This window comes from Stegastes partitus, unplaced genomic scaffold, assembly GCF_000690725.1.
Source record: "Stegastes partitus isolate 25-593 unplaced genomic scaffold, Stegastes_partitus-1.0.2 Scaffold1677, whole genome shotgun sequence".
In the NCBI taxonomy this organism is placed as follows: domain Eukaryota; kingdom Metazoa; phylum Chordata; class Actinopteri; family Pomacentridae; genus Stegastes; species Stegastes partitus.
The window spans coordinates 101822-118847 of record NW_007579408.1 but is presented as its reverse complement, the minus strand read 5'-3'; the positions used below and the strand labels follow the sequence as shown (position 1 = coordinate 118847).

The window sequence follows — 17026 nt, the reverse complement described above, 5'->3', positions numbered from 1 at the left end:
GGCCAACCTGTTGCATAAAAATAAGTAAAATAAACGTATTCGCCGTCACGCTGGCGTGACATTTAACCGTCGGCGGTACGCGACCCAGCGTGACTCTAATTTGCCTCGTCCTGTTGCTGCTAGCAGCTGTCGATTAACCCGCGGCACGCATCTCGACACCTCCTCTGGATGACACAAACCTGGAGGCTAGAGCCCCGACACGACCGGCGGCGGATGTGCAGAAGAGCAGGTGACGTTTGCACCACGTTTAATGAAGGCGGTCTGATTGTTCCGCTGTGCATAAATTAGCTGTCGCCTCTTAAATGAAAGGCTAAGATCTTGTTCATGTCCACACACGGATTTTCTAAACACAACCAGGTATTCATCCACCGACACACCACAAAGCCACTTCTGCACAAAAACAGAGCTCTTCATTTCACAACATTGTCAAGGGCGTTTATCTCAGTTACACCTTCAGCGTCACTAAGTGTTTACAAGGCAACGGGATCCAATATGTGACCGACTCGTGGGTCGTCTTTAACCGAGAAAAAAAAGTATTTCTGTGATAATATTTGAATGGTGTTTGAAAGAGTGCAGAATAAGGATTACTGTCATCATTTTTCTTTCCCCTTTCATTTGTTTGGTGCCTTTTTCTCCCTGTAACTGGACCAAGTGCTGTCTTCAACTGATTCCTTTTTACAACCTACACTCACTGTTCCTGACATCAAACTCTCCGTTTGTATTTCGGTAGAATTTACACTCCTTCCCCTCAGCTCCACGGCTTTTTTTTTTTACAAAGCTTTTTGTCTAAGGCTGTGTTTCTTGACTTTTCCAGATCGTGGGTGATCGGCGCCATTGCCCTGCTGTGTCTGCTGGGCCTCACCTGGGCCTTTGGACTCATGTACGTGAACGAGAGCACGGTGGTCATGGCCTACCTCTTCACCATCTTCAACTCCCTGCAGGGGATGTTCATCTTCATCTTCCACTGTGTGCTGCAGAAGAAGGTACGGGCTTGTTCAAGAGATGTGCAACTAGTTAAAGGTCCCATGTGGTGGAAATCCATTTTTTTCATACAAAATCTGAGCCAGCCAAGTTTCCAAGTAGTCAAGCTAAACGTTTGCTTGACTTGCTTGCCCCATCCCTTAAAGGTTAGCCATCAGATTAGCTTCCTGTCATCTCTAGAGTATCTTCTGCTAACTCTAAACTGTCCTTTCCTGCAAGAGTGAACACAACAGTCTCCATGCACTCCCAGCATCTCAGCAACTGAACATCCAGTGGACGACTTGTATTTTTGATGCACAACATTCACAAAATTTTGCATTTGTTTTTGCTAATGTGGCTACCATTAGCTTCGACTGCTCTGTGGGACATTCAGACATGGTGGAGACTTGAATTAGAAACCAATAAACACCATTTTAATCTGTTAGCTTCTCTCCTGCTCTCTGTGCTTATGTATACTTTACTATTATATAGCTAAGTTCCCAGTAAAGTAGTTTTCATTTATATATTTTCAGTTTCTGTCATCAGACAACAATAAAATCCTGGTAAGACGATTTGTCCATGTGCAGCCACTTCAGAGCTAAACTACTGATTTTATAACCACAAACCCAACCAACACGATTTAAAGACATCAGCCGAACTGTAAATGTGTTATTTGAAATAATTGGTGTGTTGCCGTCAATCGCAGACACAGAGGGAGTTTACTTCCTGAAAGGGGCGGGGCCAGCAGACTATCATTTAAAGCTACAGGCGCTAAAACACTGAAGATGACACAACTGAGCTGAAAATGTGCAAAACGTGTTCCTGAAAAGGGACCTTTAAGTTAGTTTTAACAGCAAAAGATGTTGATTTGCATGTGCTGTTTTGTTTTTTTTGTTCTCCAGGTGCGTAAGGAGTACGGGAAATGCCTTCGCACTCACTGCTGCAGTGGCAAAAGCGTGGACAGCTCCATCGGCTCCGGGAAGGGAACCGCCTCCCGGGCTCCGGGACGCTACTCGACCGGGTCGCAGGTTCAACCACATCTTTCTCTGTTTACATCAAAATCTTTCACCCGCTTTTGTGTTTTTTTAACCCAACGCGGAGCAAATTGGTGCTTATTCTGTTCGGATTACCGCTAAATCTTTGCTAAAAATAGGCTTTTCTTTGCGAGTCGTGTAGCTACAGGCAGGGGAACGCTTCATCCTCAATAACACACAGAACAAGCACTTTAACGAATACGTTTGTAGATTTCGTGAGAGGTGAAATGGAGTTCCAGTGAAGCTAAACATTTTCTTAGCTGCGAGGAATCCGTTCAGATTCAGATCTCGCTCTCCGTCGCCGCCAAGACGTGTGAATTGTGACGCGTAACTGGTAAGGCTCCTTGTAAAGTAAATTGTTAATGGATTCCTCCCACATTGACATGAAGTATAGGATGAATTGCCACGATACGCCATAATTGAACATCATATCCATATTCCAAAGAGTGTGATTTCCTCCCAGTGTTCAATTATAAATAGTCCTCGGAGTCGAGCGTGCAGTGGCAGCCCACGGTACAAGCTGGATTCCGCATACAGATCAAAGCGTTTAATTATACACAGTGCTTTGACGAGACGGCTCTAACCTCGCGCTCGTACCAAGGAGACGGGAATGGAAACACTCGGAGAGACGACGTGCCTGTTTATTGCTTACGCCGAAGCTTCTAAATGAATGTGTAATCAGCAAAGTACATTCGAACCCGTCGGCTATGAATAGTTTCTATCTGTCCGCAGAAAAAATAAATAAAAAAAGGAAGAAGAAGAAATAGCGGTGTCATTTTCAGCCCATCTGCGTCCCGCTGGGCTCTGAGGGGACGACACCGTGTACGATGTGTTCATGAGATCAGCTGTTAAAATATACGAGCCTGGAGTCGGCCGGAGGTTGACGCCGCAAAACAAAAAACAAAACGCTCGAAGCTCGGGAAGCTCTCGGTGTAGATGTCAGCGGGAGTTTAGGTGATAGCTGCTGATGATGATGATGGTGCCGCCGATGACTTAATTAAGCTCAAAAACAAGGTCTTTAAAAGCAGCGCTGCCACTTTTAGCTGCATCTAACAATAACGTAGGTGTGATGATGATCAGAGGTTAAAGGATAAATACCACTGATTACATAATAGGAGTCATTTTTGAGTCTCTTCTGTCAGTTTGAATCATCTTGTTGTCACCAGAGGAGTGGCTGAGATCTGAGAATGCATCAAACCCTTTAATTATAAATCCATAAATCATACATTAATAGCACTAAAGTCGTCGTCCACAGGTGTTATCAAGACTGGGAAAGCGACTCTATGTATTATAGATGTTTTGCTATTTACATTTTTCCATACTTTCCCCACTGTCTGCTCTACACAGCCTGCAGTTCAGACCAGTTTACCCAAAAACTCTCTGAATTTCTGTCTCCTGACCGTTGATCTCAGCTGAGCCACTCCTGCCTTTTCAGTTGTGACACAAAGCACGGAATTTTTTGTTTTTTACAGAATCTGCTTAGAAGAAATTATCTATTTTTGGCCAATTTTTAAAAAATTTAATGAAATATCATGATCTTAAGGTTAGATTAGGTTCATTTTCCTGACAGAACCTCGTCACATGTGATTAGTTTGAAAACATGGAGTTGAAAATCTCATTATTTGAGTTTTTACTGTTATTTATGGCAGGTTTTTTTTTTATGGTCATTGATATTTTTATTCACATTTTTGTCTTTAACTATGAATTATTGCTTTTTTATGTTTGGTTTTTTTCTCAAATCTGACATTGCACCAAAAAAGACTCACTAACCACTAAATAGATGGAAAATACTTCAATTTTTTCTTGTTTTTGTTTGCATTTTGCAGAAACCAACACACATTTTGAAGCTTAAAACCTTGAAAATGAACAATTACTTCGTTGTTGTCATCACGACTGATGCTGGTTAGAAGATGTAACTCAATACAGTGGAAATAATATGAATATCTGATGTTTTTATGGCATTTTTTGACCACATTTCTTTTATTATTATCATTTAATCCAACACAGCACTTACAATAGGACTGCATCAGGATCAGTGTTGTTGCTAATCGCTGATAGAAGTCAGACTGTAATCATCGGGGTGCAAAAAACCCAATTAGCACCTGTTATTTGGGAAACACTTCTATATTTAAACGTGTTCTCCAACATGCCCTCCGAAGCCGCCGACGGCTTCTCAGACGGTTGAGTCGTCAAAATGAACGAGCTTTGTTTAATTAAAAGATTGCGGCCGACCTCATCGATTAGCTGGATTTATAGGGTTAGCGTCCAGCCGGGGGTCCTCCAGGGAGCCGTACTGGAGCCCTGGCGTTGTCGGTGGTGGAGGGGCTGCAGTAAAAGCCGACACGTGGAACAGGTGAGGCTGTTAAGCTCAGATGATGGCTGGATAACTGGGAGGGCGGCGGATAAATCCACCCAGATCAATAGACAATTTCCCCCCCGGATGGGTCTGTTGTTGAAACCTGCATGAGCGCCGGACGTCGTCCTGTTACTGTATTTCTCTATTAGCTCGCTGAGCGTCGTGTTGCTGCTAATAACAGGAACGACGTCCAACTCATCCTGAAGGACTTCAAGTGAAGCGTTTGACCTTCAGGGAGTCAATTTAAAAAGTTCTAACGAGGTCCTCAAGGACAAGAAATGTGCTCCTCATCAAGACTTCCATAAAAATAATGTAAATGAATGTTATTTTCCGTTTACACAAAGTCACATTATTTAATCAATGTCAATACTGATCATAACTATCAAATATGTATTAAGTTTTAGGGTTTTAACCATTTAAATGCCGGTGTGCTTAAACAATATGACTGTTGTTTTTATTTTTGTTTTTTTTAAAAGACACCAGAATTTTTTTTTACCCCCAAATAATAAGTACTAAGTGGATTTATTTATTTTTTAATTTTTTATTGTTTTATTACAATCTGGGATATGTTGATGATTAGCAGCAATGTGTTATTATTTTTTATGCTATGAGAGATTTTTATTTTATTAAAAAATGCTGTCAAAATATCATATGTTGATATTATTTTCCACTTTTACCGTATTATCCTGATCATAATTTATTTTCAAGATTTAATCCTTTAAATTTTAGTTTCTTTACATGATTCATTTTTTATTATAATAAAAAAAAAATCACAAAAAATATGTTATTTTCCATCTAATCTCTAATCGCCAAACAGTGGCAAATAGAATATTTGTTTTAAATCATCACAGCCTGAGATGAGTCAATGATATGCACTTAACATTTGCACTTTTTTATATAATTTTTGATTTTTTTATAACAGCTCATACTCAGGACCTTAAACACAAAAATGCCCTCCCAGTGTCAAAAAACTGCCATCAAAAGTCCATCAGTTTATATTATTTTCCACTTTTATCAGATTAGATTATTTCCAGGACCTTCAGTTTTGATCATAATTACCAAATATTCATTTATTTTCGAGATTTTAATCCTCTAATGTCAGTTTGTTTACATGAGTCACATGTTTTTTAAATTAAAAAGTCACAAAAATGTTTATTTTCCATCAAATTAGTGGTTAAGTAGATTTTTTATTATTATTACGAACGTCATAAGTCAATGATTTACACCAACACTGGCTCTGATGCATGACTATCTTTTGTGCAGTTTCAGATTTTATTTCTAACACTTCATTCTCAGGACCTGAAGGACAAAAATGTCAATAAAACCTCAGTGTGAAGAAGAAGGAAGCTAACAATCCTCTATATTCACATTATTTTCCACTTGATCACAACCACCGACTGGTTCTTTCATTCTCAGGACTTTTAACCATTTAAAGCTTTATTTTCTTCTCGCCGCCTCCGAACCTTTTTATATATCAGTGTGAGAAATCTTCTGCCAAGCCCGCCTGGCACGGGATGGAGCGGATTCATCTCTCCGGTTGGATTTCCAGACCCTTAGCTTGTGCAACAGCCCATGGGACTCCATCATAATTAACCAGGGTGAACTCTCTTGGATTGAGCCTTTTGCAAACCAAGACACCGACTCGGAGAGCCTGACTGATGACTTTATTATTGACTCCACCTACCCCGGCACTGATGCTCGTCTTTAATTGGAGGTTACTTCTCCCCACTGCTGGCCTCATTCCTTTTTTCTTTCTTTCTGTCTGTGTTGAAGCGTTGTTCTCTGCTCATGTCTGGATGATGTTCAGATATTCAGATGTTCAGATGTTCAGATGTTCAGATGTTCAGCGTCCTGATTTGCTGTTTGTCTCCGCAGAGCCGCATCCGCCGAATGTGGAACGACACGGTCAGGAAGCAGTCCGAGTCCTCGTTCATGACCGGCGACATCAACAGCTCCGCGTCGCTCAACAGAGGTACTTTGGTCCAAACATCAGCTCCTCCTCCTCCGGCCTTCACCTCAGACTCCACCACTAATGAGAGGAACACTTTTTCTTTTTCTCTCCACTCATTTCATGAATTGCAGCTATAATTGCTTTCCTCTTAATGCATCTCAAGGGCTTCACAGAATTAATTTTTTCTTCTTCTCCGTTCCTCCACGAGTGATGCTTTAAAATCCAAGTCAAGGCAAAAAAAAAATCAGCCAAATAAAACCAAAACATGCATTTTTATTTTATTTTCCCAACACTCGTGTTAATTATTCGCAAATTCTAAAGCAAGGTTTCTGGGAGTGTGAGAAGAAATGAGATGCTGTCAATAGGATTCTGGACGTGGTCGTGAATGCCAGATAGAGTCAAAGTTGTGCTGCTGCAGAAAAAAAAACCATGTGTCATGTTTGTGATTAAACCAATCATTTAAAGGCAACTAAAAAAGGACGAGGTGGTGGAGACGTTATTTATTTATGGTTTATTTGATATGGCCAGATACAGTCTGCATAATTAAACTTAAAAAAACAGCCAAGCAGCAGAGAGTTTGCAGGGAATGCTAATTTAGGAGCCGAAAAAGGCAAAAACAAAAAGTGCAGGAAAACACCACAAAGTTAAAGAACCTGCAACGCGTTTTGTTTGAGAGCGAGTGCAGGTTTGTGGCTTAAATAATCAGATCCAGAAGCTGTAAGACTCCATCAGGAAGCACGTCCTGGGTGACTCTCAGCATGCATTTTGCAAATTTGGCTTCATCCGACTGCAAAACAGAAACCAGGAATCGTCTCAGGAGCGGCGCCGGATAGCAGCATTAATTCAGCAGATTCCCCGTCTAAGGAGCGCATTAATAAAGAGCGTTTTAGCGTAATGCTTCTGACTGTGAAGTCTCTCAGGTTGTGCAGCAAATCGACAGAAGAAGCCTGCGCCGGCTTGGCATCCCTCCTCCTCCCCCCCGCCCGGTCGTCACATCTCTTGATAGAGGGCTGGAGTTCGGCACTCGGCTCGCTCTCTAAATTCGCTCCGGGCGCCTGCTCGCGTCGACGCTAATGCACAGTTACAGTGATGGATTGATGTTGGACACAGTGAGGAAGTGTCACGATCTCAATAATTAGCCACTCAGCTTAGCACCATCAACAGGCGCAGCTTCCATCAGGCTGGAGGTTGGAGTTGAGCAAAAGTCTACATGGATCTTCCATGAAGACAAAAAAAATAAAAAGTCTTAATGCTCTTCTGCAGCCCTCTGGCTTCCTATCAGGCCTGGATCAGAGTGAGTCTGCAGCTCCGGCGTCATCAGGAACAGATGCACATAGAGTTGCACTTCTCCCGTGTTGTTATTAAAGAATTACGAGTCGAGGAGCGAATATTTGCAGCTGATTCGTCCTTTTCATTCCCTTCTTCTTCTTGCAGCTGACGCTCTTGAGAGCTGATAGCATGTTCAGTTTACCCGGCGTTCAGGATTATTGCCGCACAATCAGTCTGATTTTTATTTTTAGGGGGTGTTTTTTGTTTTCTTATTGGAAATCGTCCAATTCCAACAAAACCCACAATAAGTGGGGGGAATCTGTCATCGGGAGGCTCTGAAAAGGGGGCTGGTGTTTATAGAATACACTGTAATTAGACCGAGCGGCGGCGGCAAACAAATTACTGGTTTTTCAAAAAAATAAAAATCAAAAATCAAAACAACATTCTGTCTCCCAAGTAAAAAAAATTACACTGCGCCTAATTAATACGAAACAACAGCACTGTAAGTCCTTTATTTCATTATCCCAACATGGAAGGAATTTGCGCAATTAGAAGCCAGATCCAAAAAAAAAAAAAATAGAAATAACTTAAAAAAGAAGTATTAAAACAACCTTTTCTCCATTGGTGTGACAGATTGGGAGCATCACAAAAGAACAGCACACTCTGCCGGAGGATCTAATTGCTGTTGTAGCAGATAAAAGATGTTTACCAGCTTCAGCATATGTGTCGCGCTCACAAGTCTCCAATTTGGCTTCTTTAAAAATAATAGCATCATGTCATCTTGACATTGCAGGAGGAGGAGGAGGAAGAGGAGGAGGAGGAAGGAGGAAGGAGAGGGGGAAGAAAACAACAACTTGTAAACAGGAAACGCAAATATTTTCGGCACACTTGATATTCCCGCATAATGTATTCAAACGCTGGGAAATAAATTATTTTTATCATCAGCGAGAGGAAAATAAAAAAAAAAAAACAAACATTAGGGGAATCTGCTGCATTCATGTTTAAGATTGCAGCCTTCAAAATGTGCAGCTAATCACTGGGCTCAGACTGCGAAGGTTGCTGCTGCTTTGGTGTGCTGCTATGTGGACGGGAAACTGATGAGTCATCCGGGCGAGATCCTGGCAGCTCGTATCTGAAGACGAAGCATCGCATGAATAGAAAATGAGCCTCTGTTGTGTTTGTGCGAAGGAGGCGAGGCTGAGGCAAAGTAATGACCGCCTCGACTAAAGAGAGGACATATCACTTCATTCAAAGGTTATTTCTGCAAGCAGCACAAAGAGAATGAGATAATATTGAACTTTGGCTCTTTGGAGAGAAGGAAATATTACACCACTTCAGCTCAGAAAGATCTGCAGCGCCAGAAGCAATAATCACAACAACAGCAGCAGCGGCGGCGGCGCAGCGTTTTAACTGTTGCTCAGCCTCCTTGATTCTGTTGCATGTCGAGGGTTTTTTATTTTCACGTTGCGTTCGACTCTACCTCGAAGCTCTTAGTTATTTATGAAACAGAGGTAGACACAAAGCAGGCCCGTTGTTTGTTTCCGGCGGCCATTTTGTTTGCTGAAATGGCAGAGCTAAGCTAACGCTAACTTAAGTAACATCAGACCACTATATCCTTCCAGCATCGCATTTTTTGACTGCTTAGCTAACATGCTATTTTGTGCGTTTTCAGTGCAGCAGTAAAAACAGCGATGCTAACGTTGCTAAACAATGGTAGCATTCAGTAACAGCCTCTAAATTGTTGGAAAGCAGTCTGCAATTCACAACAAACCACTGAACAGGGATTGTTTAAACATAAATTCAGCAATAAATTATTTATTTTGAAAAACCCAAGCGGCGATTTTACCTGGCAGAGTTAGCTTACTAAGCTAGCCTTAGCTTCATGAATTGGTTGAAAGTAAACTCTAACATTTGACCATTATTTCCTTCCAGCATCACCTTTTTTGACTGCTTAGCTTACATGCTATTTTGTAAGTTTTCAATGCAGCAGCAAAACAGCGATGCTAATGTTGCAAAACAATGGTAGCATTAAGCACTTGCCTCTAAATTGTAGGAAAGCAGTCTGCAATTCACAACAAACCATTGAACAGGGATTATTTAAACATAAATCCAGCAATAAATTATTCATTTAAAAAAAATCTTATTGGGTATTTTGTTCGCCAAAATTACAAAGGTTCCTGGCAAATTTTACCAGCCGGAGTTAGCTCACTAAGCTAACGCTAGCTTCACGAGTTAGTTGAAAGTAAAATCTAACATTAGACCATTATTTCCTTCAAGCATCACCTTTTTTGACCTGTTAGCTTATATGCTATTTTGTATATTTTCAGTGCAACAACATGCTAACGTTGCTAAACGATGGTAGCATTCAGTAACAGCCTCTATGTTGTCAGAAAGCAATATGTGATTCACAACAAACCATTGAACAGGGATTATTTAAACACAAATCCAGCAATATGTTATTTTTTTTAAAAAGAAAAACATAAAATGGCAACAATTTACCATCTTGAGCTAGGCTAAGCTAATGCTAGCCTAATTAGCTAGTGGACAGTAAAATGTGACATTAGACCGTTATTTACTTCTAACACCACCTTTTATTTACATAGTATTTTGTACTTCATGTGTGACGTCAATTTTATCGGTAAGGCTGTCTTTTAAAGGTTATATTTCACAGAATTAGACAGAGATGCTAACGTAGCTAAACAATGCTAACCTTCAGCAGCAACCTCTATATTATCAATAAGGAAAAGTGATTATGTTAATTTAAATCTACACACAAGTTAATCACATTTTTCTGAAAAATCCAAACATTGAAACCTAATTTCATCATTGTGAAGTCGGGGAGGATGATTTAGCATTTAGCATTTCTTCTCCAACGCTGTTGTTTGAATGTTTGCGAACCCTTTACTTTTCTATTTTTCTGCATCAATATGACCTGAAACATCATTAGATTTTCATAGAAGCCCAAACAGCTGGGAAAGAAAACCCAAACAAACAACTGAGACAACAACAATATGCTAATATTCACTTTATTCACAAGAAATATTGACTGCAGTTATTGTGCTGCGGTAATAAATTAAGAATTATTCGGTGCACCCCTATTCTCCTGAGATTCAGTTCACAGATAGCTTTCCTGAGAGAAGTATAAGTTGTGCAATTTATTGTTCCATCAGTAGATTTCAAGCCAATCTGACCCAGATGGAGCAAAAACAGACCCCCATGATGCTGCCACCGCCATGCCTCACAGATTAGATAAGGTTCTGATGCAGTGTTGTCTTTTCCCCGAATAGTAAAAATTCTCATTTATAACATGATCTCATCTTTACACAGATCATTTTTCAACAGTCTTCCACGTAATCTTCAGCAAACTCCAGACAGTAATGTTCTTTCTATTTGTAGCCCTGCCACGCACATCCATTGTTGCTCCGCTGGTTTCAGTCATTTGCAGATAAGCAACATTACATCATTTTCCTCAACAGAAAATAAATGGCCAAGTACCTTATTTTTATCCATTTTTTTTTAAATGAAGCGTGTACTTTTAGGACTTGAATGAAAACCTTGATGACGGCCTTATTTATGCAGAAATGGGTTCTCAAACCTCCGAGCATTCATCACTTCTCGCCTCTAAAAGACTTAATAATGTCCTGAGACTGTATTCTGTCCTGTTTGAGCTGTAACAGTACATGTGTGGTGTCGGCCATGTTCTTTGTAATTTCTGTCTGTTGACACGCCGCCTCAATGTGAAGCACTAAAAGAAAAAACTAGAGGGGTGGGGGGGGCTTCGGCGGTCCAATTAACACACTTTCCATCGGTGCCATTAGCCACGTCGGTTCAGCTCTTCCATGTAGCCAAACCTCCCCCCCTGCCCCCCACACATTAATGATCATTTGGATGTTAATGGCTGTCATTGCTCAGCTGCATCTGCCAAACTGATATGTATGTTCTCTCTCTCTTTCCCTCTATATCTCGACTTATCTACCCACCTACCTTTTTTTTCCTGTCTCTTCCTCTCTGTCTCACTCTGTCTCTTTCTGGCTGCTCCAGGGGCTATGGCTAACCATCTTATACCTAATGCACTCCTACGTCCTCATGGCACTAACAATCCCTATAATACATTGCTTGGGGAATCGGCAGTCTATAACAACCCTCTGGGCATGTACAACACACAAGGTGTGCTAGCTTCTTTTCATTCTTTAACATTGTGGCTAGAGCAGTGTTTTTTTTATTCTTATTTCACGCCTGGTCCTGGAGAAACTGTTCGGTGGCACTTCTTTGCTCCCAAAACTGGACTAGAGCTAGAAGAACCAACCCTCTAGAGTTTCTACAGGGCTTTAATTAAAGAAAACACTGCTCTAGATGTCTTGAACTATTTGCTTTACCGCTAAAAAAAAACCCCACAGGTTTGTTTCGCTGTGGGGTTTTTTCCTCATTGGTGGTGCGTCTCGGCTCCTGCAGCTGGTAAGTCGTTGCTGTTTGGCCAACACAGAAAACAAAAATGAGGAAATCCTCTGAAATCAAGAATGGCTGCCCACAGGGAGCCGGATGCACCACCAGTCATTTATTTTAAATGTGCTCCGATGTTGTCGGTGAAGCCTGTGTGCCACGTCTTCTGTCTCTTTGTTTTGTTGTTGTTGTTTTTTTAAGTGCTTTCATTCTGTTTAATGCTGCTGTCAAACATTGTGATGAATGTCATTGAAACTGCTAATTTAAAATCGTTTGTGTTGAAAGGGAAACAGAAAGACGCCGTTTTTTTATTTCATAAATTCGATATGTGAGTTTAGGCGCTACTTGTTGATAAATCGGCGCAGATACAAACATCAGATGCGCCGGCATCCGCTTTTATTCCGGATCAGTCCGACTGTTGTGATTTTATTCCGGCTCCGAACAGTCGATATGAGATCGCCGTAACTTTGTGAGTCTGTAAAACTAGGAGGGGCGAGGGGGGAAACTCGTGTAAAACTGAGATAAAAACTCACAGGGAGCTTTGATCGGCGGATAATTTATGTATGCAATACAAGTGCTGGCGTCGGAGGCTGGCGATGAAGGGCTATAATTCACTTACATCGCCGTAGATGGGGAAAGAAATATCTGGAAGAATGAAAATGCTAATGCGTCAAAAGATTTATCGGCGCATTCCGACGCTCAAGTGCATTTTGCCGGGATCCTGCAAAAATAAAAAGCTACAGCACTTCTTTAAAAAAAAAACAAAATCTATATATTTGCTAAGAGATAACGCCGAGGTTCTGAGAGGTTTCGCGTGGTGACGTTCCAGAAACGTTTTCCTGATGCATCATCTGCATATGTGTGTGCACATTTCTCTTTCTACCTGTCACTGTTATGCTTATTGTGTTTTCTTTTTTTCTTCTTTCCTTCCCCTCATGCTGTCCCTAAAAGAGCCCTACAGAGAGACAAGTATGGGAGTCAAACTAAACATTGCTTATCAAATGTAATTCACTTTGGCTTTTACTTTCTTTTCACTCGGGGCTTAATGAGAACACTGTCGTTCCCGTAGCAGAGATGTTTTGTCCCGTTAGCGAATCCACTGATATCAACATTTCATGAGGCGCATCAATATGAATCGATCCTTTTTTTTCCTCCCAGAATGCCGCGCCTTTTGTTCATGCACTTATTTATTTTTATTTTTTTTCTTTAAACCATTCGCTTTGATCAAGCCGGCGCACTTCTTGAAGGTCTTGTCAAATTTTCAAGAGGTCAGACGGCGGGGGCTTGACACTTAACAAGCTGGATGGCCTTGTCCGAGGTAGTCTGAATTATCCTCAAACGTTTGCTTTGATGTTGATAGCATGGGCTCGGCCGAGGAGATAAAATATGAAGGTTCCACGTAGAGGGAACGGAGAGCCTCCTCGGGGACGGTTAGCTGAGCTCACGTTATTTTATTTCCCGCCATCGCTCACGTGGGACAATATGGTCGGGGTCCAAATTTTACGCTGTGAGAGTTAAGTGCATGGCTTCTTTTTTTTCCTCCGTTTGCCTGCTTCGTCCTTTTTGTGTGCCGTGTTTTGAGGTTCGTGTCGTCCCGTGTGAGTGTTTCCATCACCACCATCGATTGTGTTTTAATAGAAGTTGTTTTTGTGTGTGTGTGAGACGAGGTAAGTGTGTGTGATGATGTTTCATTGCATATCTTCTCCATGTGATCCAGAGAACTGTGAGTGTCAGGACATGATTCAGAGTACCAGAGCTCCGCCGTCTGATGGCTGTAATTTGTGTTTGTAACAATGGCTGACATTTAGCTGCGGCAATTACATCTCATCAGATTTTGCCGTTCTCATTCGCCCACTCCAAACCCCAACCCCAACCCCCCGACCCCGTGTTTGTCATTCCAGAGGGAATCCTGAACAATGCCCGGGATACAAGTGTCATGGATACTCTACCACTGAATGGTAACCATGGCAACAGCTACAGCATCGCCAGCGCCGAGTACATGAGTGACTGCGTGCAGATCATCGATCGGGGCTACAACCACAAGGAGACCACCCTGGAAAAGAAGATCCTGAAAGAGCTCACCTCCAACTATATCCCCTCCTACCTCAACAACTCCCACGAGCGCTCGACCGAGCAGAACCGGAACCTCATGAACAAGCTCGTCAACAACGTGAGCAACGGCGGCAAAGACGGCGGCTACGGGATGGGCCTGGGGGTGGGGATGGGCATGAACGTGGCGCTGAGCCTGGACGAGCACTCCACCTTCGGCCCGCACCACGACGAGGGCCTGGGCCTCGAGCTGATCCGCGAGGAGTCGAACGCCCCGCTGCTGCCGCAGCGTCCGCCGCCGTCCCTGCAGGCGGTGGACAACCTCCACAATCACCTCCACCAGTCGGCGCCGCCTCCCCTCCCGCTGCCCCACCACCCCTTCTCGTCCGCCACCACCTCCTCGTCGTCCCGGCGGAGGATCCCGCAGGAGAACAGCGACAGCTTCTTCCCGCTACTCACCAACGAGCACACCGAGGACGAGAACTCGTCGCCCGGCCACAACCACCAGAGAGACTCCCTGTACACCAGCATGCCCATGCTGCCCGGCCTGCCCGACCCGTCCGCCGAGTCCGCCGACGGCTCCAAGGAGGGCGGCGACGCCAAGAGCCCCGAGGCCAGCTCGGACGACGTTTACTACAAGAGCATGCCCAACCTGGGCTCTCGCAACCACCTGCACCAGCTGCACTCCTACTACCAGCTCGGGCGGGGCAGCAGCGACGGCTTCATCGTGCCCCCCAACAGAGAGGATCTGTCCCCAGAGGAAACCCCCCAGGAGCCCCTGCACCTGGTCACCAGCCTATAGGCCCAAACACCACCCCAGCCGGTACCCCTTCTACTCTCCCCCCGTGTCCCCGTCGTTCCATCCGTCGTTGGCAGTGGTAGCCTTTCTTTTTATTCTGTGTCCCGAAGACTGAGGCAGAGGAAATAACTGGACCCTCGCTGTTATTGACCGCCAACAGGATAATAATCGAACATGGGGGGGCTGATATGTGACTGTTAGACATTACAGGATGTTGATGTTGTGTCCCTCCGCCTTCCTCCCCCCCCCTCCGCCCCTCCAGCCTCCAAACCCGACGTGGTTTGGCGTGTTTTTGTCAAAACAGACGATTACTCACCACCGGATTTCTAGGTCTCAGAGGTACACTGTAGGTCTGACAGTCAAACAGGAACTGCATCGCCCCGAAGTCGAAAAACTGTCGCCAGAATAAACAGGAAATGGAAAAAAAATGGAAAAAAAAGGAAAAAAAAAAAGGACTATTTTATTATACTTCTGTATCTATATTGACTTTTTGAAAGATTTTCTTCCTCTTTGGTGAGTTGCAGCACATTTTGTTTGCTGAAGTGTCCCTTCGATGAAAGAAAAAGACAAAAAAAAAATAAACAAAAAAAACTAAATCGACAACAACAACAACACAGACACACACACATTTTGAACGATTACCGTAAAGGAATTATTGATCGTATGCTTTCAAGCATAGCTGTTCTTTTTTTTCCTTTCATTTTACTGTAATAACAGTCGTTAAAAAGAGGGAGAAGAAAAAACTAATAAGAGAATTACGAGATATTTCTATGTAACTGTACAGATAACTAGCATTGCACATAATAGTATGCTTTTTTTCGTTCCGAGCAAAAAAACCCTTTTGTCTCTGTAAATGTAGTGATTAGGAGCAATTTTGTTCTGTTGTGCTGGCCTTTCTGGGTTTCTGGTTCCAGTCTGGGGTTTTATTTTTCTTTTCTTTTTTCTTTTTTTTTTTTTTTTAAATCACTTTCCAAGAAATGACCATCGAAATAGGAACAAAATAAACACAAGAAAACATCACAAGAACTCACTCACCGCGTATTTGTGGAATAGATTTTTGTTTTGGGGTCTTTTTTCTGTTTGATTTCTTTTTATTTTATTTTTATTTTTTTTTACTGTGTAGATAGGAGGAGCTCTGATTCGTCAAGGACAGAAAATCAGTCCGAGTTAATGGCGAGGTGTCCCTCAGAAAGGTTTGCGCTGCGTTCTGCATTCAGGAAACGCTTCTGAGAAAGAGAACAAATTGAACCTTGATGAGCACCAGGCACTTGTATAGAGGAGGAGAGATGGGCTGTTTTACTTATTAAAGAGAGAGAAACTGGAAGTGTTTTTCTTTTTCTTCTTCTTCTTCTTCAAGGAGGAGGAGATATATTTATTTATTTGTTAAATGAACAGTAATAAAGACAAGAAGATTTTTAAAAAGAAGGCGGACGTGAGCTTAGCGGCACAAACACGTTTTTATTATTGATTATGGCTTCTTATTTATTCCTTTTTGTATGGACGGCCTCACGGCTCACATTAGTTGTGACGGCGGCGACAAACAAACGACTGGTTGAGGTTTTATCACGTAGCTGCGACGACAAAAAGTTTCTGTTTTGGGTCTTGGAACACTTTTATATGGATAACAGCCGAGGACCTGCAAACAACGATCGAGTTTTTCTTTGTTGTTTTTATTTTTTTTTTATTTTAATTTTAAATGATCAGTTACTATCCCTCATTAGCCCTCTGTCCAGTTTAGTGCCAAATAAACGTTTGGCCCAGCAACAGTGGATGTGCTCTGTATGCTCTGGTCTGCTTTACAATAGAAGCAGTGGTTTCATAAGCTGTAATAAATATTTCAATATCAGCTGCCGGTGTAACCAATGAATTCTTTACAGATACTGTGTTGTTTAAGGTGCTAGAGGCGAGCCGTCGGACCCGGCGGGAGAAGAGGTAAGCGTGTTCTGGTGGTCCGGATTTATTGTCAGAGCGACTGCAAACATAATCATCAGAAAGGTAATTAAGTAAGTATGGAATGATTATTGGAGTTGCACACTTAATAAAAATATTAATCCTCATGCTCAACTTCTAATGGAAGTTAACTGGATGAAGTTAGCAGCTTTTCCACCACAATCCGAGGTTGTTGGGGTTTTTTAAAGACCGCTTCTTTAATATTTAGGAGCTTAAAC

General features: G+C 42.3%; 1 protein-coding gene across 1 annotated transcript in view; it reads left to right on the top strand.

Annotated features, from left to right (window-relative positions):
- The window catches only part of LOC103371978 (latrophilin-3-like), a 59389-nt gene extending 43206 nt beyond the window's left edge, over positions 1–16183 (top strand). Inside the window, exons 8-11 of the mRNA XM_008301482.1 lie at positions 815–983; positions 1863–1988; positions 6226–6322; positions 13912–16183. Coding sequence (XP_008299704.1) covers positions 815–983; positions 1863–1988; positions 6226–6322; positions 13912–14861 — 1342 coding nt within the window. The 3' untranslated portion in view covers positions 14862–16183. The remainder of the gene's footprint in view (positions 1–814; positions 984–1862; positions 1989–6225; positions 6323–13911) is intronic.
- The last annotated feature ends 843 nt before the right edge of the window (positions 16184–17026 follow it).